Source organism: Lutjanus erythropterus, chromosome 3, assembly GCF_056507025.1.
Source record: "Lutjanus erythropterus isolate fLutEry1 chromosome 3, fLutEry1.hap2, whole genome shotgun sequence".
NCBI classification, from domain to species: Eukaryota; Metazoa; Chordata; class Actinopteri; order Lutjaniformes; family Lutjanidae; genus Lutjanus; species Lutjanus erythropterus.
In genome coordinates, this window is record NC_139319.1 from 7812464 (window position 1) to 7840149 (window position 27686).

Here is a 27686-nt window from a genome sequence, read left to right on the forward strand (position 1 = left end):
AAACTGCTTTGAAAGAACCGGCCTTTAAAGGGAAAGTGGACACTTTATGTTGGACTGCTGCTGGGACGTTTTAAGTTGGAGCTTTGACCTTGATTTTGATTTGAAGAGTTATTTTTTGATATCCTGCAAAATGAAACTCAATCTTTGTTTGAACCTGATATTTTACATGTTTTCTTCCAGTTCCTTTGCCCTGCCCCACCCTTGCCTGCCCGGATAACCTCTCATGACATTACCGTATTTTAAATTATATAAGATATTTGTCTGATTCAGGTTGCTTAGAAACTTTTTCTAGTATCAATACAGAGGAAAAGGTTACCTCACCTCAAAATTCAGTTGTGGAAGATCTGATGAAGTTCAGCATTTAGTGTCTGGCTGTCTGCTCCTCTGCCAGTAACCTGTCATCTGTTGGATGCTCGTCGTCATCACGGCGATCACTTTTGAAAGGCTGCAGTCGCTCAGAGGATGTTGTGGGTCGACGATAAACATGTTTTTTTCAGGAGGATCGGTGGGGGAAATGCCCAGGCGCTTCAGGCACATACCCAGGTAGACGTCTTCGATGTACACAGGTTTAATCTGAGGAGAGACTCCCAGGATCTTCCCGGGCAGATCCAATGACATGACGTAGGACATGCCAAGAGGATACGGAGGATACTCCGACTCAGCGATAACATCCCTCGGCATGTAGAACTTGTTGAACGGGTTTCTTAAAACCGGGCTGTGCCACCACACCAAACCTGTCATGTAGTTTTGCTTGGCTGTGTTGGGATCCAGCAACAGTTTGACCAGATTCTGGACGTGGAGCAACACGTCTGAGTCAATCTTCATGACATAGGAGGCCTTGACACAGTGTGCAGCTAGCCACTCCAGCATCATCATAGTCTTGATGGTCAGGTTGTGGTAGCTGTCCTGGAAGTTGCTCTGGATCAGGTCGTGGTGCTGCAGGTTCTCCTGTTCGAGCTTCTCCTGCTGCTGCTCGGCGTCAGCTCCTCCGGGCAAGCCCACGACGAAGAGAGTCTCGACCACCTGCCCCAGCACCAGTTTCTCATTTCCCCACGTCTTTCGGATAGTGTCCCGAGCTGCCGTGTCACCAGGAGCGACCGGAACCATCAGGACCAGGAAAGGAGTCGTGCTCTTACATGTCGGTGTGTCATCCATGATGAATTTGTAGTTTCGTGGATAGGCCACATGATACGGCTCCGGATCCCCCCACTGTGCTGACACTCTTCGGAGTCCTAGAGCGCCCCAGCTCCTTGAAATCACATCAAAGTGGTAAACAAAGAAGATGATCCCTGCTCCCAGGATGAAAAAAAGTAGGTTTCTCCTCCAGCTCTTCATTAAAACTGCACAGAAAAAAAGACTCATGTTATCACATGATAGCAGTTTTCTCAGCAAATATAATTCAGATAAAACAGCAACATGTAATTCAATAATTTATCATATTATCAGACCTTTCCATAAGAGTGGGCTGCCGTCCAAACAGATGACTAACCATTTATATTGATTTTTGTTTCTAATAAAACAGATATTTATAGGTTCAATAAATGAACAAATGAAAAAACTGGAAAACATTGGTGGCAGCGACCAGACAATTGCAGCATAAAAAAAAAAAGTGCTGCATTTTCCACATATGCCACACAGATATGTATGGGTTTAATGAATGAGTGGTGTGAACACACCGAAATAGTAACAGGCCTACATCTTATGAGGCCTGTTTCAGTACAACACTGCAGAAGCATTTCAGTTGATGACCAACAAAGTATTTTACTCAGTCCTGTCCTGCACATGTAAACCTAACAGGGCAAACCTGACATGACTGATCCAAATGCCGAGCTCCCTTGGACCATTACAACAAAATACAATAAAAACACATTCTGAAAGGCAATAACTGGAGCAACAAGCGAGCTTACATACTCTCACGAAAATCCCACGGGAGCCTTATTTAGAATCACATCAAGTATGTGATATTTTGACTTGAGTTAGCGACTGCTAAAATGTGTCTTCTTTCAGTCAAATAAAGAACATATTTTCATATTTCTTTATCTCATTCTAACTGCGAAACGTGGCTAATTAATGAGACATATGCCAAAGTGTGCTGAGTCATTCATGGTCAGCCCGCTACATGACTGACCTGTACAAATATTCTCTTCCTGTTCAGACAACAGAGTGCAGCTCAGACACACAAATCATTTATCTTCTCAGCACAGACTCGAGGGGGGTGGCTCAACCACTTTAACGGGATCTCGCTGAGCTCACTCAATCCACTAGCACAGGTCCCCCGATCACACAGAACCACGCTGAGGAAGAGATACACATCATAATATCACTTACATTTCAAAGCCATGGGAAGCACTGCCATGTCATCATTTCCTCAGTTTGAAGTGAAGAACGTACAGTAACGTGTCACCATGCCGCCAATTCTAAGGAAGTGCTCGCTCTGTACAGTTGCTGGAGACCTCTTCTATTTACTTTCACTTTCTAATTTCATACTCGCTGCACATTCTCCATACCGCACACATTAAGAGACTCACAAGGGACAAACTACGCATCACCAGTACTCCACACACCACAGAAGCTCTTCAAACAGGAAACAGGAAATTATGGCAATTACTGTTTGTATTTTAAAGCAGTCCCACTGTGGTGCTGCCTGTGCCCTCCCACTTGACTGAATGACGAAGCATGAACATGCTTTAGGTTTAGACACAGATCGACAGGCGCGTAGAAGAAGACCGTGGGTCGACAATACAAAACAAAAATATGTAGCTTGATTGTTAATCCTCTTTTTGTAAGTCGCTTTGGATAAAGGCGTCTGCTAAATGCATAAATGTAAATGTAAATGTAAAAAGGCTCCCACACTCTCTCTTCTTATTAAATCTGATTGCAAGTGAAGAAGACCATGTGCAGGAATCTATTTGTTCTGTATCGTCAATTTACCAGCTCAAAATTAACTTTGCGGATGAATTTTTCTGCTAATCTATTTGGCTAACTGAATAATCAACTAATTATTTGAGCTCTAATCATATGGTTCTTCCACAGGTTGATGAAATTCTCTAAAACTCTTCAGATCATGTCAAAAATACCACAACCTCGATTCCAAAATAGTTAGCAGCTGTGTGCTTCAATAACAGGGTTAACCTGTGGCTTTACATCACTAGTGATGTAGCTCATTGGTTTCCAACTCGGGGTCCAGACCCCCCTTAGGAGGCGCCAGAAATCACAGGGGGTCCTCAAGACTTAGTCTGCTATGACGTCCACAAAATCAGATTTGCATATGTCAACTAAAATCACACTTTTAGGGCTCATATATCTTTTCCAAAATGAAATTCAAGCTCCTTTCAAGCAATCTTCATTTTCAAGTTTTTCCAGCACCTTACAGTTGGTAAATGACATATTTACATACAGAATGATTATTTCACTTCTTCATCACATTAAACACAAAGTTAATCAGTTTGAAATCTTGTCTTTTGCACTGTTTTTTTTTTTTTTTACACAACATACTAACTTTTTTTAAATTGCGTTTGTAGCAACAGCAACTTTTTATTGAAATCATGAACCGGTTACCCAAGATAATCCACAGAACTTGGGAGCAGTTTCATATTCTACTGTAGAATCTATAAGAACTATTTTTTTCCTGCAGTAAAAAGTTCCTACATGAAACGTCTTGCAACATGTTGTGTGGATCATCTTGAATAACCAGGTCATGATTTCTGAGACACTTCCTTCAAATGTATTTTTGAGCATAACAAGCTGGCTGTCATCTAACTGACCTTTTGCTAAGCCCCACCTCCAAACAGCAACTGTCCAGTCATATCTTAGCAACTGTAACTAGAGCTGTCAAGCTTTGTTTTTCTCTCCATGTTGAAGGTGTGCAGGAGGCTCTGAGAAGATACTCAGCATTTCATGAGTCTGGACAGTGATGTCTTATCTGTTGTCTCTCAAAAACATGAAACAAGAGAGCACACTTGTGGTGAATGGATTAAACTGTCTTCAGCTGCAAACATCAGCATCCAGCTAACTGAGACTAGCTTACTAGCTGAAGTAACTTTACCTCCAGACAAACTTGTTAGATCCCACTGCATCTGCATTTGTTCTGTGGGGGTTTGAGGAGGAGGATGTGGGCTGATGCAGAATCAAAGTGGGTTAATGATGATGCATTTCACTCTGATTCGCTGTCTCAGTCTAGGCTGTTAGCTTAGCTCCTATCCTGGCTATCTTCCACGACTGCAGTACGGCTCGTCTGGCTGGGTGACCTGTCTCCAAGTCCACTGCACTAATCTAGTCCCTACACTTCCTTTTCCAACGTTACAGATTGTATTTCTGTCATCATGTAAACATACCTGCCATATTTCACCATCCAACCAATGTTTGCTGAGATGTAAGCTAGCTTTAGCCTCAGTCTTTTAGCAGTAACATCATACCAAGTGTGCAGCTGTCAAGTAACTTGACATTTACTTTCACAGGGTTCTTATTTTAAAAACTGTCAGATGTCAACATTAAGATGGACTTTTCAGCTGAGTCAAAAAGTTAGCAGTAGCTTTCATCAGCCAGCTACATTTATAAAATCTGCTTGTGAGTTATTATTTTAGCCGGAAAAATCCACCGTCGTCAGCTGGAAATGAGAAGCTGCTTTTGTTTACGTCTTTAAGGATTCAAAGACCTGGTGTTTCAATAATTTACCCCCAGCTTTAATATTATATCTGGCACTGTAAACTGCATAAATGCAGCGCAAGAATGGGAAGTTTGGCAGGCTTAGCAACAGTAACTAAGGAGGGTGGGGCTTAGCAACGGGTCTATCCCATTATACTGGAGAGAAAGCAGACATCTCTACAGGTGATATCTCCATAACTCTGCAACTCACACTAAAACCATCTACATGGATAAATATCACTACAAGTTAGAGGGAAAAATATGTATTGTTTGATTTGGGGGTGAATTATCCCTTTAATGACAATCTTAGCTGCTGAAAAGATGTTTAAAATGTCACGTGTGTCAGGACACTGTGCTTCATATCGTCCTCAGTCTGTAACTGATCTTCATAACATTAATAATAAATGATGCTGCTCTAAATTATTCTATTTTAATCCCTCTAACATGACACACCCACCCCTAACCCCCTGTCCTGAATGTCACCTCCTCTCATCTGCTCACCACTGTCCGTCTCCAGTCAACAACAGTGGGATTTGTAGTTCATCCACTTCATCAGCAAACGAAGAACGCCGTTGCTACTTCCGCAGTTGTAACCGGAGCTTTTCATTACTGTATTTCCCACAACTGACCCGAGCACACTTACCGGGAAATGAAGCGGCGCCGACTGAAGAAAAGTTAAATATTGACTTTTATCCTCTGAGGTTTGAGCAGGATACGGTGTCTGACCGAAACACGGAAGTCACGATGTGTCCGACTTGTTTCACTATTTATTTTCTCGTCGTTACCTTCGCTTACCTCCCTACTTAAACACACACTTCCTGTCTCCGTTGTCTTTTATTTTCTTTGGTAAAACTCCCGGTCAGTGAACGTAATAACGCAGGTATGATCCTGGGCGGACCCTATGGGCTTCAGGGTGACGCTCACTGTGCAACATACCTTCACCTGACAGTGAACGCAACACTACAAATACCACCAGCCTCGCTTCCCTGTTGCTCCTGGTTCCAACACCAGCTAAATCTGCCAGTCTGAACATGACACACCCCCTAAACTGGTTCAAACATGAAGCATTCAGATTCTGGAGACAGATCATTCAAGTACTGGGATAACATGATTATTTAGAACCAAAATAATAAATCAATCGATTAATCCACTGGTTCTGGTGGAAATATTTAAAACTGTAATATTATTTTTAGTATGTTTTATTGTCATATCCAATATTACTTTTACTATTATTACCATCATAACTATCACGCACATTATTACATGTAATATCAAGTGCAATATTATGTTCATTATCATACAAAATAAATATATATATTTTCTCTAACGTTTTATATCAAGTTTTAATGCCAAGTGCAATTACTTTTCAATAGCATGGACAATATTATGTATATTATCATATGCAATAGTATTACTATCCTAATTATTATAATCTACATTAATACTTTTAATATCAAGTGCAAAGATATGATATAAACTTTTTATTACTTCTCGATGCAACTTTCTCTATTTCAATTTATGTCTATATGTATATATATCTTTCCTGTATTGAAAATTCACATTTTTGCATGCATTATGCACTGCTCTAGGGCTGCGACTAGTGATTATTCTCATTGTGGATTAATCTGTAGATTGTTTTCTCAATTAATCAGTTAGTTGTTTGGTCTATAAAGTGTCAGAAAATTATGAAAAATGTCTTGTTTTGTCCACAACCCAAAGATATTCAGTTTACTATCAGAGAAAATAAACAAGAGAATATTCGCATTCAAGAAGCTAGAAATCAGAGAATTTGACTGATTTTTATTTTTAAAAATGTCTCAAACCGATTAATCAATTGGCGATTTATTTCATAATCAATTCATAATCAATTAATTGTTGCAGCTCTACACTGCTCTGACAAAAGCATTCTGGAAATTACCAGGAAATTTACCAGTTCAGCACATTTTACCCATAATTAGTGCTAAATTACACAGTATAAAAGCATAATTTAGGGCCATGTAGGTTTTAAAGGATCATATTTCATTCATGGGTGGATCCAAGCTCATCAACTGATCCCTAACAAATAAAATAATAATAAAATGACACCCAACTTTAGTGTAATAGGCTGTTTTCACCACTAGATGTCAGACTGTGTTCAGTCTGAACCAGTTTATCATCGTCACCAGATATTAGATATATTAAACAGATCATACAAGTCAAATCAGGGTTTTTTTGTTTTTCACTTTTTCACCCAAAGCAAAATAAAAAAGCCCAAATATATTTCTCAGTAAATATTTATTTAAAAAGCAGATCACAGTTCAAAGGTAAAGATATGTTGTGGTGTGCACCTGGACTACAGTCCTCTGTGGGTTTGAGAATATTCAATAAAGGCATAAAGGAAAAGATTTGTTTGTCTCTACCAATTAATTACTTAAATTAGACTTAGGATTAGTTAAAACACCATAAGAGTTATGTTCAATAATGTTTTAATGCAGATACCTGTAAGGTGAATCAAGCCAACAAATGTTAAAACAGTCCGATATATTAATCTTAATCCCAGACACATTTACAGATTAGACCAAGGACTCTTCTTTTTCTCCTTCTTCTTCTTTTTCTTCTTATTTTTTGGGGCTTTTGCCTTTATTCTGACAGTAATAGCTGAAGATATGACAGTAAAGAGGATAGAGAGAGAGAGATGACATGCAGCAAATGAGCCACAGGCTGGAGTCGAACCTGCAGAGGACAAGCTTCAGTGCACGTGGCACACGCTCCATTAACTGACCTACAGAGGCGTACAGGACTAAGGATTCTTGATCAAAAAAAAAAGAAAAAGAAAAGAATAAATGAATTTGAAATGCAGCATCCTACGTGGAACAACACCCTCACTGTACTAAAAAATGAAACTGGTTTTCCCACGTAATTAAATTGTCATGGTAGAAAGGTAACACTATCTACACAAGGAAGTGGGGCCAAACAGGACACATCACACCTGAAACGCAACTCGATATCCTGCCCATGAATGTCTCAGACAACAGAGGTGAAACAGCACGCCACGATGAATAGATAAACCCGATGAAAAAGTCATGGTGAAACATGTTACACATGCTAAATAAAGACTTTGGGAACACTTGAATTTTTAATGAATTGCTTGGCCTTTTAATGCAAACACGTGACAAATACGCACATGCTGTGTTGCAGCAGCATAAATGCAACATGTATTAAATGTATTGGACATATATTGACATGGTAGTTTAAGGGATAGTTTGGATTATTTGAAGTTGGGTTGTATGACGTACTTAACCAAAGTCAGTGTACCTACAGTAGGTGTATTTGTCTGGACAGGTTCAGCAGCAAAATGTATTTTAGCCACCTTAAAAAGGCCTACCTAAAAAAAAAAATCAATATCACTTAAAGTGTATGCTATATTTAGAATATTTTCACTGCTTTACTCTTTCCTACACCAGAACTCCTGCTGCTTCTCCAAACTGGGGGTGTGCAGGTAATCCACTAACTAGGGATTAGTGCAACCCCACTTCAAAAAATCCAAACTATCCCTTTAACCTCTAGACCAAAAGCTTCCAAACATAAAGTATGCCAAGTGTGAAGGACTCAGAGCCTTCATAGATTAAGATAAGACTGAGACCTTGTAGACATTCCAGACTCCCCTGATAATACTGAAAGAGAAACTACATTAAATCAGGGTTACTCACATTGTTTCACTTTCTCGCGTTTGGCGTGAATATACGTAAATGTTTCCCATGACCCAAAGTGACATATTCAAATTGCTTCTTCTGTCCAATCAACAGTCCAAAACCCAAAGATGCCTCGTTTACTGCCATAAATGACAAAGAAAAGCAGCAAATCCTCACATTTAAAGTTTCAGTGTGTAAAATTAACAGGCAGAAATAAGTACGTTGTCACTATCGTTATCTCATGACAATGAGAAGCCGCCACATTTCACCACCATGATTCAGACTTCTGCATTTTCCACAAGTTTCACAGCCACAGTCAGTTCTACAACATACACACTGGCTTTAAGAAGCTGAGACCAGTAAATGTTTGACACTTTTTCTTGAAAATTTACTGAACTAATGAATTGATTATCAAAATAGTAAAAAACTACATTTCTTTCAGTCGACTAAACAGCTAAATAATCAATCACTTGCACCTCTACAGTTTGTATACGCACAATATAAAAGTAAAGAACAAACTTGAAAATTTGATAAACATTCTGAAAGTTGGATTTTATTGCCCTGCTTGCAAGCACCTTGTTGCAAATTCACCAAATGAAGAACAAACAAACCCCCCATCCCTTTTCAGTTTCATTCAGACAGTTTACAAAGTCATACACCAACGGTAGTATTATTGTAATCAAAAGTTGTGACATGCCCCTCTTTACGCAACAGAAATAAAAAAAAAATACTTCCTTTTACTGTAGGAGAAAAATATTAAGTTTATCCAGCATTGGTTCTCACATGTTTTGGTTTAAAAGGATTGAATAAAACAAAAAGAAACAAAAACTGAGAGGAAGATAAATAATGAGCAAACCAAGAGCTGTTTGTAAGGTGATTAGATTTGAGTGATAACGCATTTCTCACTAAATGTGCAGTCAATCAGGAAGGTAAAAACATTTATTCTCACTCTCCTGCCGCAGTGATCGGCTCAGAATGTACCTTTCTAGGGGGTGTGTCACAACCAAAGTCTATTGGCTGCAAGGGGTCACCTCGTCTATACTTTGAAGACAGGTTAGACCGGTTCTCGAGCCCTTGAGCACACAAAACAGTGACATGCCATTCTCACAGTCCCACCAGCTCTACATCTACAGTACAACAAACTCCCCGAGAAAGTGATCACATCAGAGAAATGTCTCTGAAAGAGTCAGAAGTCTGTGATGATCTGCTCTGAAACTGCTCAAGTTTTTATCATGAAAGGGATGAAAGAAAAAGTTCTGCATACCTGTGTGGCCTGTGTCCTGTTCCAGCTAGAAGTGATTCATCAGAAGACACACCTTTCCCTAAGAAACTGTGGCTGCCATAAATATGAAGAAGACCCCACCCAGGTCACACATCTACTGTGTGACAGTGTAGACAGAGACACAGAGAAACAAGCCTCTGTGGAGGAAAACACTCTTCCTGAGATTATTATTTCGACTTATTTTCCTTTTTGTTTGGTGAGGCGTGTACACTAAGAAAACACAAAAAGTTGAAAAAACTTCAAGGCAACTTACTTCAATAAATTTGTTGAGCCCAACTCTAGCTCCCCTTCAACTCATATCTGATGCATCGTTCTTCACAGATCTAAAGCTCACAAAGCACCGTCCCTTTGCTTTGCATGAGTCCCACAGCATTTGTTCTCAAAGCAGACTGAACTATAGGTCAGACCTGTGAGCGGCAGACGAGGCTTCCAGACAGAAAAAAAAGGTTTTTAGTGGAATCCAACACAGGTAATGTAGGTATGTTATTTACTACACTACAAGGATTCATATTTGTAATAGTTTATCCTCATAAATGCTTATATGTACATTAGAGGAGTTCATGCTGGCCATGAAAATATCCCTCCTCAGCATGACTTCAATATAAAAAAATAACAACAAAACCTTCATTCTGTACAAAAAATACATTCTTAAGTGAACAATTTTGAAAAAAAATATCGAATCACAATTATTCTGACAGATATTGCAATTGCGATATGATTTGCAATATTAGAAGAAATTATCGTTTTTACACCTTTAATCTCATTTTAATTGAAAAACATATTAAAATGATTATGGTGCAATTTTTACACGGATCTGTACCAGACAAAGATGTTTTCTTAAGTCTGTAGAACAAGATTCATAGGTTGGGACATCACTGCTGATATTTTGACACATTTTACTTTCAACAAAAACTGCCCCTCCTGTGATTTGGAAATTGCACTCAGCCACATAAAATTTTTGTTGATTATTAAGTTTGAGTGCATAAGCGCACATAAGTTCCCATTATTTTTAAAATGGAGTTCTATGAGTTGTTTATCCATAGTCAGTGTATTGAGTCACTCAATATCAGATTAAGACTATGCTATATTTCCAGTGGGAAACCGCTGTTATACAATCTAAATCTCATTCACCAGCCAGACTCCTTTAGCAAAAACAGTAGTTTTATCCTGTTGAGTTGCTGGTCTTCTGCTGCCTGGAGCCATTAGTTTGTTTGCCTTATTGTTTGACTTTGATGAATCCAAACTTTTTAAAATATCAAAGTCACACAATAAAACAAAAAAAGCAGCAGCAGTAGATAAACAGCTCCTGTGTCCTGCAAGGTAAAATAACTGTTTTTGGAGTCTGGTAGTTTTGGTAAAGCGATATTTGGCTTACATGATAGCAGTTTCCTGCTGGAAAAGACTGTCTGAAAGCACGATAAAGGGATGAAAATATTCTAAATGTAGCACACACTTAGCCCAATTAGGTGGACCTCTTTATTTAGGTGGCTAAAATACATTTTGCTACTGACCCTGTCCACAGCAGTATATACTTCCACTTCAAATAATCCAAACCATCTCTTTGAATGCACTTACTGGCATAAGACCAGGACCAAGACCAGAATCTATTCTTTAACAGGACTAGAAACCTCATAGATAAAAACCCCAATTAAAACTTAAAAAATTAAATTAAACTAAAATTAAATAAAAAAAAAAGTGCAATATGCAATGCATTTTCTATGAATATTAAAAAAGTGACATATTATACAAATTAGTTTCAGAGGTCTGTTCAATGGTTTGGCTTCCTCAGTAGTTTAATTTAAATTTTACATTTACATTCATCTGCAGAATAAACAATCATGTGTTTTACACCTTTCTGAGGTCAAAGGCCTTATTCCTTTGTTTTTAAACCTGCATGTGTCGCATGAGATTCAAGTGGGTTTTCTTTCCTTTTTAATTTGATTCATGCAGAACCCTGAGGTTAGCTAAATATATATCCAGGCATCCCGGTGTCCACGGCATGTACGTCTACCTTTGTAAACTTCCAGCATACAAAGAATATAAATGAACTTCTCATGAAAAACATTACTCCACAGTGCTGTTAGCAGTCAGACGCCCATCAGGGTACCTTTGGATCGGTCCATTTCCCTTTACCCCAATTTATTTAGCTGAATGTTGAAGTTCCCCTGAGTTGAGTGGGGTTTATTCAGAGCACCTGCTGTACAGGGTGTGGGGGCTGAACTCAGCTGATAATTGAAAGCAGCTTGGTGCATCCCTTCATGGCCTGTCAAGGTGGGATGACACTTTTTGGGAATTTGTGCATCCAGGTTCAGAAACTCTGGTCTTTAGGCCCCTTTTAGGTTTCCTTTGCTGTCTTTTACAGTGTGATTGAGGGTGATTTTAAGTGCTCTGAAACCCCTTTAGGCTACAACCACACTGCTTTGTTTTTCGTTTTTACACACATATGTTTTGCTCCCACCTGGTGTCCACACTACTTGGGCATTTTAAGACATGTAAAATTGAGATGTTTGGAAACACTGCTGGCCTTGTGTCAGTCTTAAAACTGCGGGGGTTGCATTTCACTCTGGACAGGCAGAAATAGCAACTTTGGAAATGATGATGCAGACACACACACGTGCTTCCTGACTGGGTCGTTTCAGCCACAACATGTCATTCCCTGATTTACAGCACCGCAAGCTTACCGACGCTGTGAGGCTTGTCACTGCTTGATCACTTTTATTTACTTTTACTTCCAATGCTCATTTAAAAGTCGATGTCTCTGGGTGTGTAGCTCGTAATTATTCTTTACCTGCCTTTTAATGTGTGCCTTGATTACCCCATTCACTGTCAATGGCCGCAGCAGCCCGGGAGCATTATATCTAATGTTACCATTGCTGGCGTTTTACTAAGAAAAGTGACGTTCATCCACTCTTTGGTAAAGGTGAACAAGTGGCAAACTGATCAGCAGTTTGGCATTACTCTTACTGAGTCTGATCCCAGCAGTTTTGAGCCACTGACAGCTGCTGTGTGGATGGTACAACACTGCTAATGGAGCAACAAAGTTATCATGCATGTAAGTAATGGGCCTAAGACTGGAAAACCACTAATGCATCTGGATTATCTCAACAAGTTGTGTCAGTTGCAGGCGCATGTCCCTGTGCAAGCAATGGAACTGTTTTGTTGTTATAGCATTTGAAAGCTGGCAACTGCATGTCAGCAGCTAACTTTATATAATCTATAAGAAATAGCATAGCATGGGAGGATTATGTGCCTCATTGTGTTCTTACCGTTATCCTGGCATCTGACTGCCCTCTGTGTACACAGACATGCACACGCCCAGTTTGTTATTTTGATGTAGTAATATCATGTTAGTATAGACGGAGATTATTCCTGAAACTGTGCCAGAACACCTATTTGCACAGTGATTGCTTTTGTTTCAAAATGCACTTTTTAAACAAAAATGTGTGGCTGTAACCTTAGATTTCAGCGGACCTTCAGCATTCAGCTAAAATGAGCTGAGGAAAACGAAAAACAATAGCGAGTACCGAGAAACAGGCAACTGACACACACACACAGACAGACACACAATAAACACTTTCACACACATCCTTCATACAGTTAATCACCTTAACACCATTTCACAAAAAAACCATAAATCATCCTCATAACCCATGTCACTGTCCATAAAGATGTTCATGAGAGCTTCTGCAGTCCGGTCTCATTCCAGCTCATCAGATACCACTGATCTGTCGCAGTCCCTCGGCAGCTCATAGAGATGTGGACGGTAAACATTCACGGCTGAAAGTGACTTCAACGTTAAGACCATCCGCGGCTGTACAAGATGCTCTGAGCTGCTGACGTAATATAAAGAGGGAAACGGTCTGCAAACAGAGACGGTGGTACAGATGGACGACTCAAACACACACAGGACTTTCACCCAGGAAACAGGGGTTCATGTCCCAAGTGAAACCAAAATGTTATTGAAAGAAGTAAGGCACATAAAGTCATTCAAGTTGCGAGTCACTTAAGTCAGAAGGAAAGGCACAAACCACTCATCACGCACCTGGGGACACTGTGGCCCGCGACAGAGCATCCAGGCATTGTTGCTGCATGCACTGCATGCTCTCAAAACACCCAAAGTCTCACTAAGGCAGGCTGGAAGGTAAAAAGCCCGGCCTTGTCATCACCAGCGAATGAGCACACCTGGCTTCAGACGTCGACCAGGAACCCAGTTATGCTCCTAATAGCTAATAATACTCATTCACATTCCCATTTCACCTCACATGTCAGGATGCACAAACATTCCCTTCATATTTTCTTTTTTTGCTGGCAATCCTTGGGAGTTTGAAATTCACATAAGTCAAAAAAAAAGTCTCATTTTCATGTTTTCTACAGTGCAGTTGCTCAGATACCTTTGTGATCTTTCCAAAATGGTAATCCCAATTCTCATGTCTGAAATGAGATGACAGTTCCACACCAGATTAAAAGAAATACATAAATAAGTTAAACTTAAAATTCCCTGCCACCCAAGTCATTTCTCAGTGCATCGTTGACCTAACAAGGTGGTTCAGGCTTTTTCAAGTCTGTCCAGTAATTGATCAACTCTTGCGAAGACCCAAGAATGTAGGTGATGATCTTGGAGTATTCACATCGATCGTATTTTGTGTTGTAGGCCTTGAACTGGGAGGCATCTGGTGGGGAGGTGGGTGCAAGTCCTAACTTTTTCATGCACATTCCAATATAAGCGTCCTCAATGTTGAAGGGTTTGATTGATTTTGAGATCTCCACAAATTGCTCTGGAAGATCGTTAGAGAAGATATATCCCATGCCCAGAGTGTAGGTCGGGTATGTGGGATCAGGGTACATCTCCTCGGGAACGTACCACTTGGAGTCCTTTGAGCGCACGACCGGTCTGTTCCACATCAGCATCCCCGTCAGGTATTTCTCCTTGGGGATGTCTGGCTTCTGTAGCATGATCACCAAGTTGTCAATATTCAGGAACATGTCCGAGTCCACCTTCATGGCGTACGCTGCTGTAGGGCAGCGTGTGGCCAGCCAGTCCATGATCACCATGGTTTTGATGGTCAGATTGAGGTAAGTGTCCATGAAGTCACTCTGGATCAGGTCGTGGTGCTGGAGATCCTCCTGTTTGAGCTTCTCCTGCATCTGCTCAAAGTCAGCTCCTCCAGACAGGCCCAGCATGAACAGCGTCAGCACAACCTCGCCCTGAACCCGGCTGCTATTGCCCCATGTCTGCCGGATGGCGTTCCGAGCTTCCACATTATGTGGTGCCACAGGAACCATCAGGACCAGGAAAGGGGTCGTAGTCTTGCACACCTCTGTGTTATCCATGATAAAGTGGTAATTGCGTGCGTATGCTTGGTGGTACTGAGTCCCTATAGTTACTACAGTAGATGGTAAAGTAGTTGTTGTGGTAGTTGGTTCAGTAGTTGGTACAGTAGTTGGTAAAGTAGTTGGTTCAGTAGTTGGTACAGTAGTTGGTTCAGTAGTTGGTACAGTAGTTGGTTCAGTAGTTGGTACAGCAGGGCTTTCTGTGGTTTCAAGAATTTCTGTTGCTTCAACTCCGGGTATTGGATGGACATGATGAGTAGCACGCTGGTTGCTCCCAGAGAGAAACCTCTGGTAGTGCTTCTTGATTGAAAGGCTTGTAAACCACGGCAGAGAGCTGTTGGACAGAGTGTAACACAGGACGGAGACCACAAGAGAGAACACGAGCAGGTACCGGAACCAGGACTGATAGAAAGACTTCTTCTGACTAGAGCTCTGGACATGGCACCTGAAAAGGACAAGAAAGGCAAAGGTAAAACTGGTGAGAACATGGTGGGCAGGGGTTGTACTTAAGTATTCATTAATCTACTTAGTTACTTTTAAAAATCAGTACTGATTACAATTTTAATTAATATCCAACCCTTTCATCTACATTTTTGCAGCCAATAAGGTGATCTGATCACAACCTGACCAATGAAAACCATATACGGACACAAGGATGAAAAATAAAACAAAACAAAACAAAAAAAAGGATGATAACGATTGATCATTAATTGATTTTGCTGTTAAGGGTTAAACCAGTTAAAAATGTACTCATGGATATTTAGTCAATAGTCGTGGCAGTAACTGCACCTCATCTAACTTTGTTTTGCCTGGTGGAGACATTTGTTGCATGAGGAAATAATAACTTAAAATGAGAAAAAAAGACAAAAAAAAACAATCAAAATGAGGGGGAAAAACACTTGTTTTGTATCTTATCAATTTTTATGATTAATTGATTACCATTTTAACTATTGGTAAAGAAAAACACACAAATCTGCAGCCCGAGTTTGGAGAGGTGACTGCAGCATCAGCGGTTAAAAGTAACTAATACTCTTAGTAGTTTTTGTGCCGAATACTTTGTACTGAAGTATTTTCCTAACACCAGTACTTTTACTTGTAATTGAGTAATATTTTAGCAGTGTAACACTACTTGTGTTTGAGTCCAGATTTTCAGTACTTTTTCCATCACTGATAGTGGGGGAGGTGAACAGGAAGGGTAATGTTTTAATAGGATGCATGAAAACAAATACAAAGCTTTACTCCTAGTGCTGAGAAAAGTGAAAGAAGAGACTGTCTCAAGACAGAAGCTGCTACTGAATCATAAAAGGGGTGTAGGTAATATAAAATATAACTCAAACAGTGCAAACCTCTACCAAGGCCTTATCTGGCAATGTAAACAAAAGGGAAGATTGGATCTGATTCAAAATTTAACAGGTTCTTCCTTGGCCCGTGCTACACTCTTCCACCATCCAGCCATCCATTAGGTTATCTATAACACTTATCCATTGCAGCGGTGCATGGAGCTGGAGCCTGTTCCAGCTGTCACTGGGAGAGAGGCACAGCCTGGACAGGTCTAGAGTCAGTGAAAAGAATTAGCTGACAACTATTATTATAACTGATTAATCATTAAATGATACAGAGATGCTGCATTGAGACGATATATTGCAGTACGCGCCACGCACTAGCAGAGGTCTGTCTCTCTGCTGGTGGACAATAATGCAACTGAGCTGAGAAACATGGTGTTCGGGGGGGGAAAGTTACAGGACAAACTAGAAAAAAATGCCTCTGCCCATAAAATATTTTGGATTTAGCAAAATGATAAATGTAAGATAACAAACACTGCAGGCTTCCGATGTACAGTATGTACAGTACAGGTTTGAGTTTGTCAGTGAATAATGGCTGCTCTCTGTGTGTGTGTGTGTGTTTTAAAACTGCAGGATTAGCAATGCTACAGCGATTAGCTCCACCTACGCTGAGGAAGTAGCCTACTATCTCCAGTGGAGTACAGTTGAGCTCAGCCGTTTCACACAAATACCACCCCACAACAACAACGACTAGTACGATTATAATAATAATTATTATAACAATTGCAATAATTATAATTCTAATCATGATATAATATTTATTTCTATTGCTCTTTTCAGGACCAGTTACAAGGTGCCCCACAAAATGATCCAGAGATATAAAACTACGTCATGCACAGAAAAAATAATAAAAATGGAGACAGAAAAACAAATGATAAAAACATTAATTATATAATATTATACAAATGCCAGTCTGTACAAGTAGGTTTTTAGAATTTTTTTTTTTTTTTTTTTTTTTTTTTTTTATCAGTTAAGTATTGATTCAGCTGCTCTGATATCAAGAGGGAGTTTCTTCCACAGTGTCAATGTCAGGAAGTTGTTAAGTTATGAAAAAATAGATAATGCACCATGGTATTGTGGTGAACTCTCAGAGACAGATCAAATCTGGCCAAATTAAACAAGTTAGTTTTCCTGTAATTCATGCGAACTAACAATTCAAATACAAAGGATTAAAAGTTCAGGATGTTATGTTAGAAACTGTCTTGATTTTGGAGGCTGGTGTGGACAAAAGGAGTCATGTTTCCACCACCATAACCACACAATATATCATCAAAAATAGAATTTTCTGATTGAAAATCTCCTCATGATTCCTTTAAACTGGCGAACATACTACTCACTGTGACTTTGACTGGGAAAATGTAAACACAGACTTGTTTCATCGTCTGATTTCACAGAGAATCTGACCCGGTGTCATCCATTAAGATTATGTATTTAGATGGTTATTTATAGCCAGTCTTCTTTCTGATGGTCTCGTTTACTTAAGTAGGTCATAAACAGGCATCCGTATTAAACTGTGGCTGTTTCATAACCAGATAAACTCCTTGTAGTGCATTTATCTTTAAGCTGTTTTAATTAATTGTGCACTGTAATTAAGAACCGAGGAATAAAGTAAGCCATTACAAAAGCCCGCTGAGTTCAAATATTCTTATGATGCTTATCTGAAGTATGTGGAGAAAAAAATGTAAATGACTGTGAGGACGTGTCGTGTTTACATCCTTACAGCTAATACACCGTATCTAACGCCCAAACTCAAGTCTATATACAAACATAAATGAATTACTGAATGGAACCACTGGGCACAGATCCAGGCCTCCCAAAGACAGGAGCCAAGAGCCATGAAGTAATCATGTTGTTCTGCTTCTGATCCTTTGATTTTGAGCGACAACCGATATCGATCTATGCTTTTCATACACAATATAGAGCCACAGTGCATTCTTTGGCTTCCCAAAACCTTCATTAAAGCGACTGAAGCTTTTTAAATATGTATGTGATAGTAGAATGGTTCTGCTGCAATGATGAAGAGATGAAACATCAGCAATACTTATTATTCCTCTTACCTGTAGTTCTATTTAATGGCAGATGGAGATTTCTGAACTATTTTTTTCTGCCAACCATATTACCACACAGAAGGAAGCGTCCTTCAGCAAAGAAAACACTTCTGCATGAAACTGCAGAAAGGTATGCAGATTATCTTGAAGAACAAGATCATGATTTCTGGGAGGAGATAATGCTGTCGGCTTTTTGTTTTTTGCCACTTTGGACCCTACAAACCGAGTGCCACCTAGTTCCATTATATTCCAGAGATATCAGGCATCTCCACAGCTGATATCTCCAAAGCTCTGCAACTCACGGGTGAGGAGGTGAACTGTCCCTTTAAGTGATTCGTAAAGTAAGTGAATACTTTCTGCAGTCTGCATTGTTGTCTCATGTTGTCTAAACCATAAAGTAGATATACTTAAAGATAGTTCAAGATAGATAAACTTCATTGATCCCACACAGGGAGATGTACCAGCAGCACCTGCACAGGTTTATTGTGATGGTTTCTCTTATAATACTTTAGTTTGTTATTGTCAACAAAATCCCAAGACCTCTACATAACTACTTCAAAAAGAAGGAAGCAGCATGATAAGACCAATTCTATATATCCAGCATAACAGCCCACAGACAGACAGTAAAACTCTGCCCCGCATATCGTGCCTGGACACCTGCTGCCTGCCAACAGACACCTGCAGCCAGCGGCCTCAGAGCTCGCACGGATGTGAAGCAGTGATTCCCTTCACCTCGGCAAAGAAGAACCCCAAGAGTCGCTGTGATCCCGGCGGAGACCGGTGGACAGCAAAGACAAGAGGACTGATGACGAATGACGAGAAGCGCCTGTTCGCTTAAACAGACCACCACATGAGGTGGGCTGTGTTTGTACAAGAAGTAGAGTATGTTTATTAAAGGGCCATTTAATGAAACAAACCTGACATAATTTAATTCATGTCAGTTAGTATCAATTTCAAATAAACCTGTTAAATTTACTGTAACTAGAGACTGGCTCATACTGGATTTGAGGTCAATATCAATACGAGGGAGGGAAAAAAATTGTTTCAACATTTTGGCTTTTTGAACTTTCACTGGTATTTTTGATAATTATAAATAACTTTAAATGGGAAAAAACACAAATAAAACATTTGAATTAAGAAAACAGGTGAACTATATGTAAAATGTTTCCTGTAAAACTATTAATTACTAATATAGTTAAGTAGTATTATAGTATTATAGTATTAATATACTAATATGACATAGCTGTGCTAGGCCAATATTGAACTGATAATTTGGTGACAAATAAATCTGCTAAAAAGTGTCACTTTAAACTGGAACAGACTGGGTGACATGTTAGTAGGGGCCAATACCAAGAGGGAGTAAGAAACTTCCAATCACAATAGATCTTTATACATAATCTTATTTACAGGATATATATATATAATATATACATTAACACATTTTTCTTTGCAATGATCTCTTAAATAAAAAAAAAATACAGAGCAAAACGTATGTGCATATTAAACCTGAATTAAGAGGGATCTTATATACATTTCATAGCATTGTTAAATGCTCAATTCTGATTGGTCAGTTATAGCATTCTAAGGTCTATTATTTCTGTATAGCAGACCGTTGCTATGAAGAACAGACTGTTGCTATGGACACAGTTGTTAAACCATTAAAATGAATATTTTGTGTCAAATTATTGATTTTTCTTTGGGGGGGGGGTACAAACCATGTAACAATATTTTATTTTTATATATTTTTTGGTAAGTAACGATGTAATAAACAGGATAATGTATTGTGAGCTGGTCATTATAGTGAAATAAACCCCTTCAGGATAATTTAAGACCTGCATCATCCTGTCGGGATTTATTTCACAATAACAGCCTGCTCACTGTACGTTATCCCTTTCATATAGGCGCGTTTAGGACAACATATATGCCAATTCCAATACACACTCTACATGTTGGTGATGAACTGTTTAATGAGTATCACTGTGTCTTTTCTATTGACACAGCGAGGTAAAAAGGCAGTCGTTATTACGGTTTCCAGACTGTCAGTCAAAGTGTAGATGTTGCGAAGCTTGTCAGTCATTTACTAATCACACTGAACCTGAACCTCAGCAGGTTATACCGCGCACATACACACAGCCGACACAAAGAGCATATTAGTTTTTTCCTCACATAGCTGAAGGTATCATAAATCTGGGGGCCTATTCAAACAGCCCGTCTAAAGTCCTGTAGATAAACTGAGGCCATTAATACTTATTGAAAATGTATCGTGGTGGTGCGATTCGTGGGTCATTTTCAAAGGGAACTTCTTGGTTGTTCATTAGCTTATTTCTCAGTAGGACTTTAAGGTCTCTATTATTGACACGAATGACTAAGCTCTGACTATGTGGCACTAAAATGTGGTTACGTTAATTCAGTCATGTCATCAGGGAGGATGTTTGCTGTTGTTCCTGTTAGTTTGAAGAGCAAATTAGTTTAAAGCCTTGCGTGCGTAGCCTGTTCAATCAACACACAATAGCCTGTGTGGTGCAATGTCTTTATTATCAATTGGGCTTCCATTATAGTAACAGCAGCCTAATATAACAGGCAGTTGTGTCTTAAAATGTCCCATATGTAAAACAAACGGTCGGCGTGCTTAAGGCTGATTCATAAAACTTACTGAGCATAAAAACTTAACTTAAGCATGTTCTGTGAGGAAAGTTTCTGCACTTCTGCACTTCTGCACCTGTGATCTGTACATGTCATATTAGCTTAAAATTGACGGCGGCTGCCTTACAATCACCAGACATGTGTATTATAATATTTTGGGAGCTTTTTTTATGCCTTTATCGTGATAGAACAGATGAAGATGTAGATGAGGAGAATGGGGAGGGGGTGACCTGCAGCAAAGAGCCGCAGGCAGGAGTCGAACCCACAGCTGCTTGTGAGGATACGTAGCCTCTGTACGTATGGCAGGTGCTCTATCGACTGAGCTACCAGGCCACAGAGTGTGGTGCTATTAATTCCTGGCACCTTTTAATCATAACTCCTCTCACAGTGTCCATAAACCTAATGCAAACCTAATGTTCACCACAGGCTTGGTGCACATATTATACCCAAACTGTAATACCACATACACACGTAACCAGCTTACATCAAGTCTAGACTTTGCTTAGAGATTAGATCACTTTCGTGTCCAAGTAAGGTTTTATAAATGTTTACTTGGTTTTCTGTTCTACTTAAGATCAAATTAGATCTCAAGTACAGTAGAGTGGGCAACCACTCCAGGGGCCTCATTTATCAAAATGTTCTTAGATACATAACTGATAGACCCAGATAGAACTAATCTCCAATGATGTGCTTAAGTTTGATTCATAAAAGCTACTGAGCATAAAAAAAACTCACTTACGCAGGTCCTGAGACAAAAAAATATGTAATTTGAGCATCTGTGATCTATAACTCAACTCATGCAGCACAAATTGAAAGAAATATTCATGGAGCAAAGGAGAAAAGCAAACTTTTTGGAAGATCACGGGAGGGGAGATCAAAGCCAGGAGACTCATACGATTCACTAGGTGACAAACAAAGACAAACATGTTGCTTGTGAGTGTGTTGCTATTAATTCCTCACGCCCTTAACTAAGATCTCCTGCCACATTTTTCACATTGTTAAAGCTAATGAAATGTTCACCGCAGGTTTTGGCAAAACTGCAATACTGTTACATAACCAGCAGGAACTTCACTTGCAGGGACACTTCGCCCCAAAATAAAACAAAGCAAAACAAAACAAAACACATTTCTCCTCTGACCTTTGCTATTTATCCATCTATGCTGTTTTGGCGTGAGTTGCAAGTTTTGGAGGTCACTGCCATAAAGATGTCTGCCTCCTCTCCAGCATTATGGGACTAAATGGCACTCGGCTTGTGATGCTCCGATCACCACAAAATAAATTTGAAAAAATTACAACTAGCATCTCTTGCCAAAAATCATGACCTGCTTCCTCAATATAATCCACAGACCTTGTTGTGAGCAGTTTCATGTAGAAACTACTTTCTTTCTATAGAATCTACCGGAACTACTTTCTACTAGAGAAAAAGTAGTTCCTACATGAAACTGCTCACAGGTCTGTCGATTATCTTGGGAAACGGGGCATGATTTTTTTTTCTGTCATCAGTTTTATGAACAATTTGACATATGTTTGACTTTGCCAACTCACTATTTAGTCCCCCGAATAATACTTGTTGCCTGGCTTCTGAGTTTGCTGTTCTCTTTTGGCCCATGATTAAATCCTCGTTTATGCTGCAGCTTATGAGAGGAAACTGCTGTTTGCAGAGCGGGTTTTGTCAATTTTTTATTCAAATTTTAATTAAATTAGAGAGAGAGATTTATATATCAGTTTCCTCTCAGAACCTGTAAGAGTTTTTTATGCTCAGCAGCGTTTTATGAATTGAACTTTGGCACACATCGGAAATTGTCTTTAGACTAAGTTCAAGTACAAATCTAAGGACATTTTTATAAATGAGGCCCTCTGATTTGGAGGACGGCCCTGTGTAAAATTTTAGTAAACTTAAGTTAATTAACTAGATATATATTGAGCTCATATGGTGCATAATCATAAATAAAGTTGATGAAAGATGAAGCCTTTTTAAAGCCAACAGCAGATAAAACACGTGTGAGTTCCGGTGCTTGATGTTTGCAGTGTGCGCACTCGCAGGTGCATCAGGACTTGACAGAGGAACACCTTGTAACAGACGAGGGAAGTTTATCTTTATTGTTTCAGTGAGGCCTAAAGGTCGGATCGGTTATTTATTATCTGTTTTTCTTTCTCCAAAGTTAGAGCCGAATGATCCGATGTGCGCTGCAGTGCGAACACAGGCTGCGCACCTGATGAACCGGTTTTTAGAAACGATGCTCTGGTTAAAACTGGAAATTCTACTTTTTCTTTGGCGTTATCTGTGTCTTTCTTTGAGTAAAACTAGTTTAAACCTGTTGCTTATTCATAACTCACGCAGAAAGCCCGGCCATACAGTAAAAGTGATCCGTTTAATTTCATATAGTCAGTCTGATAATCTTATCACCTTATATGTGACATCTCTCCACTATCTTTGAATGTGCCTTTTTTTTCTTTTCTTTTTTTTAATATATTTGATACCTGGGCATTTGTGCGTCAAGGCGCGTGTTTCATCAAACCACAGGCTGAGGTGCGCAATGAAAACGGTTTAAATGAAAATGGAGTTATATCAGTTCTTACCTTTTCAGCCAGTTCCCACCTGAGCCGTTCTCAGGATCCCCCATGTCTGCCGCCACCGTCCCTTCTGATTTCCTTAATTCTTCCTTATCTTTTACTTCCTTATCTGCTGCACTTCCCTGTTGTCTTCTGTAACGCTTCAGCCATTAATTTGATTATTCAGGTAGGATGAGCTAATTGCTAAAAAAAAAAAAAAAACATAACTTCCACGCACCATTGATTGACTTCCCTTCTCTTCCTTGAAATAAGCTTTTAACAGCATTTACGCCCCTTGAGTGAGGCGCACAGAGAGAGGAGAGGGGAGGGGAGGAGAGAAAGGGCGGGGAGGGAGGTGGGTGTCTGTGTCACACAGTCTCACACCTTAAGTCAACTTTGTCATGTGTGGGAGGTTTGTGTTTTGCTGGGTTTTTTTTTTTTTTCTTTCAAGCTTTCACCTGGGTTTACACCCGCACACAAAAGAAGGAACACAAAGGAAACAAGAAAAGAGAAAATCCCGCTCTGTGTTTTTAACATTTAAATTAAAACCAGCTCATCCTTCCACCACTATCTATAGGACGGGCTCATGTGGTCTCATGAAGTGAGAGAGAGTGCCTGTGTGAAACAGGCGGGGGTCTTTACCACAATGAAGCGGTGGAGACACTTTCCTGTTGATGTGTAAGCTGAAAACATCACATCGTTATCTGTCCTCTTACAAGGTGTTCAGTGCAAAACTGTTGTTACAAAACCAAGGTTGCAACTGTAGATTGATTATTGATTGAAGTTAAACTTGTGCACTAAAAAGAAAATGAGCTGCCTGTCATCTGTCACACTGACATGAAAGAAAAATCTTTATTGCAGGCCGTTTATTTACTCATTGCATGACTGCATGACACAGTTTTCTACCTTTTAGTGACAGTAAAAGTAATAAAAAGTCAAAAGTACCAGTGCAAACACAGTAGCTTCAAGTAGACGTGCACTACCAAAAGTAAAACTTTTGGTGCATTTTAGCACATCACGTTTTACTTTTGCAGCTGAGATATTATCATATAGGCATACTGCTGGGTAGCATAATCAATAGTAATAGCATGGAGGAGAAACAGTGACCACAAAACTCGTGAAAACACGAAAGGCATTAATCTGGTTTGTTTGGTTTGTTTGTTCTGAGCTACAGTAGAAACATGGTGCAACTAAGGTAACCTCTCTGAAAGAGGATCCACGCCTTCTATACGCATAAACAGCTTTGCAAGCATTTTAAGGTAACAAAATCACAGTGATTCTTATTTTCAGGTGTTTATACACTAAACTTACTCAGGATTATTATATTCTCTGCAAAAAAGGGACATTGATTTAACTTTATGGCCAGGCTGCCTTAAAATTTTAAGTTGACTGAAACTGAAAAGACAAGTTGAGGTAATGTCTTAATGAATCATCAACTTCATGCACTTGCTTCCTCTCCAACCTGTTTTATCTGATCAAAATCAATGACGACATTCTTTAAGTTTCTGTTTCCCATCATCAAAGCTGTGAAGACGGAGGAAGAGAAACTAATTAACAAAGTTGAGAAGTGACACCTTGCAGCAGCCTAGGGGTTTGGAACTAAAATGTCATCATCAGCTTGTTAGCATGCTGATTTTAGCATATAGCTCAAAATGTCGCTCGATGGCATCATGAAGGTGCCAGCATGGCATGAAATGACAGGTGCCTGTATTTTCCTGTCTGTGTAAGTATGTTATTACCATCAACAAGATGGACGTCTTTAAATGGGCGACAGAGGCTCACACCCATCGAGTTTACTTTAACCTCTCTGTCAGAGGGGTACTATGTGTAGCCCCTGATTTTCTGTTCCCTTTACAGTAAAACGGTAGTTGCAGTCAGGCAATCTGATTAGTCAATTATACGTGTAGAATTTGCTCAACTGCATGACAGCACACAGCACTTCTCACCACAAATGTTAGTCAGCCGAGAGGGTGTTTTTTTTTTTTTCACAGACCACAGTGGAAAAGTGATCTTGTGGCTGTTTAAGCAACAATTTTTTTAACAATTAAAACAACTTTTTTTTCCATTTGTTAGTCAGGCCCCATGTGTTCTTGTGTTTTCAGGGAAACAGAAATAACGCTAGCAAAAAGCTTTTTTTTTTTTGTTAGAGCTAATTGTCCCACAATATCAGTCCATTTTGATTATATCTTTTATTTTGTTGACTGCTGTATATTACACTTGAGGGTCAGCTTTAGCGTCATTATTAGCACTTCGGTGATGCAGTCAGGATCACTGAGGTCACTAACTCATGTAATATTGATTAATTGCGCATGAGCTTTCTCTCTTACCAGCGCTGCTAACACTTTAACTATTAGGCACCAAATACTTGCATCCATTGTAATTTAAATCTCGTGACAAAATTTATTTGCATGATGTGGCAAAAAAGCAGGCCGGATAGGAAAATCCCATGGTAGCCAAAACAGATGCTAGCATGTCCAGCAGGCTACCGACAGTCTACAAAGTTGTAAACTTTGCAGGTCTGCTTTGTGATTATTGTTCAGTGCATTTATGGTTTGAAGAGTCGAGAAGAGAGAACGTGTTAAATCAGGATCAACTATGCATCAAAGTAAGTGTAGCTTTAATGGTACCATGTGTAGTCTTTTAGATCACCTTTCATCTCATGTATGCTAGCTAGCAAATATATGCTGTAATGCAAAGGTTTGTTAGAACCTAAGGATGCAAACAATGGGTTTTTGGTGAGAAACTTTGGTGAGAACTTTAATACCTGGTATATACTACTTGGATAATACTGCAGGTCAAACTCTGTGTGCACCATCAGTTCCCTCAGTGAGACAGGTCTGCTAAAGATTCAGGTATAAAGCTTCTACCAAAGGAAGCCCCTCTGCAACTCACGGACCTGTTCAGAGGGTGTGGGGAGAACTAACATATGATGTGTGCGAGTTTTATCCTGTTGTGACAGAGAGTGTATTGCAGAAACAGGTAGAGAAGGAAGGGTTGAACAACATTTTAGTGCAACAATAGGAGGAATCTCTTCAGTTCACACTTTACTGGGGGAAGGGCCAGCACGTGTTAAACCTACAAGCTCAGTACTTCTTCTAACAACAGCAACTATAATTATCTCATGACAACCAAAGCAAACACCTATGTCAGGCCAGACTTCTAATTTATGGGAGCTTGATAATTAGACTGTGGTCTGGCAATGGTTATGACCAGTTATACTGCCTTCATTAACGACATGGCAAGAATCAAACATTTATAACCACTCCCTCATGTTGGTAGTTGTTTTGTTATTCTTATTCACAGCTCTTCCAATAAAGCATAACCTGTCAAACAATTCAACTTAAAGGAACCTGAAACTGTAGCCAAAATCTAGAACCACTGATTCACACCTCAGAGCCAGCTTACATGAAACTTTAACTAGAATTAAAATAAATAAATAAATAAATAAATAAATAAATAAATAAATAAGAAAGAAAGAAATACTGAAATTTCATACAAAACATTTGAAAAGATGGCACAGAATTTACAGATGAAATGAAGGGAAACAAAACCATTTCTGTTTCTATCTGCAGTAACATTACCACATTGTGTTAGATAATAATTTCATTTTTGGTTATGAATGAGGTTATTAATGAGCTTGTTTCCGCTATCCATCATATCTGTGTTGCATTTCACCATCCAACCAGTGTTTGCTGCGATGAAAGCCAACTTTAGCCTCAGTCTCTTGGCATTAATATTACATCATGTGCACAGCCATTAAGTAACTTTACATATTCAAATCTCTTGTATGGGGTTCTTGTTTTGAAATGTGTCAGATGGAAACATTAAAAAGTCAGCTGGAGATGGACTTCTCAGCTGAGTCAAGGGCTTTAAGCATTAGCATTAGCTTACATTAGCCCGCTACACTTATGAACTCTGCTAGCGAGAGTTTTAGCTGACAAAGTCCATGGTCGTCAGCTGGAGATGAGAAGATTTTATTTTATTTTTTTACTTCTTTATGGAATCAAAGGTTGTGTGTTTCAAAAATGACTGCCAGTATTGATGTTATCACAATAAACTGCACATGTGCAGTGCCAGAAGCCTGACAGACACAGCAACAGTAACTAATGTGGGCGGGGCTTAGTGAAGGGTCAAATATATCTGTGAGTTAATTTTTTCAAAGTTATACAGG

The 27686-nt window shown here is 39.3% G+C and overlaps 2 protein-coding genes across 2 annotated transcripts; both read right to left on the reverse strand.

Moving 5' to 3' along the window:
• Nucleotides 1-302: 302 nt before the first annotated feature.
• LOC146329583 (beta-1,3-galactosyltransferase 2-like) lies at nt 303-5656 on the reverse strand. The gene is made up of 2 exons (XM_084714850.1): nt 5288-5656; nt 303-1340 (listed from the first exon to the last, which is right to left on the reverse strand). The coding sequence occupies exon 2, from the start codon at nt 1333-1335 to the stop codon at nt 355-357; it is 981 nt and encodes a 326-aa protein (XP_084570976.1). The 5' UTR covers nt 1336-1340; nt 5288-5656; the 3' UTR covers nt 303-354.
• Nucleotides 5657-13807: 8151 nt separating this feature from the next.
• Nucleotides 13808-15062, reverse strand: LOC146329584 (beta-1,3-galactosyltransferase 2-like). The gene has a single exon (XM_084712374.1). The coding sequence runs from the start codon at nt 14926-14928 to the stop codon at nt 14131-14133; it is 798 nt and encodes a 265-aa protein (XP_084568500.1). The 5' UTR covers nt 14929-15062; the 3' UTR covers nt 13808-14130.
• Nucleotides 15063-27686: the final 12624 nt, after the last annotated feature.

Excerpts from the sequence above, each read along its gene's own strand:
- LOC146329583 (XM_084714850.1), bottom strand. The coding sequence starts at position 1,335 with ATGAAGAGCTGGAGGAGAAACCTACTTTTTTTCATCCTGGGAGCAGGG.
- LOC146329584 (XM_084712374.1), bottom strand. The coding sequence starts at position 14,928 with ATGGATAACACAGAGGTGTGCAAGACTACGACCCCTTTCCTGGTCCTG.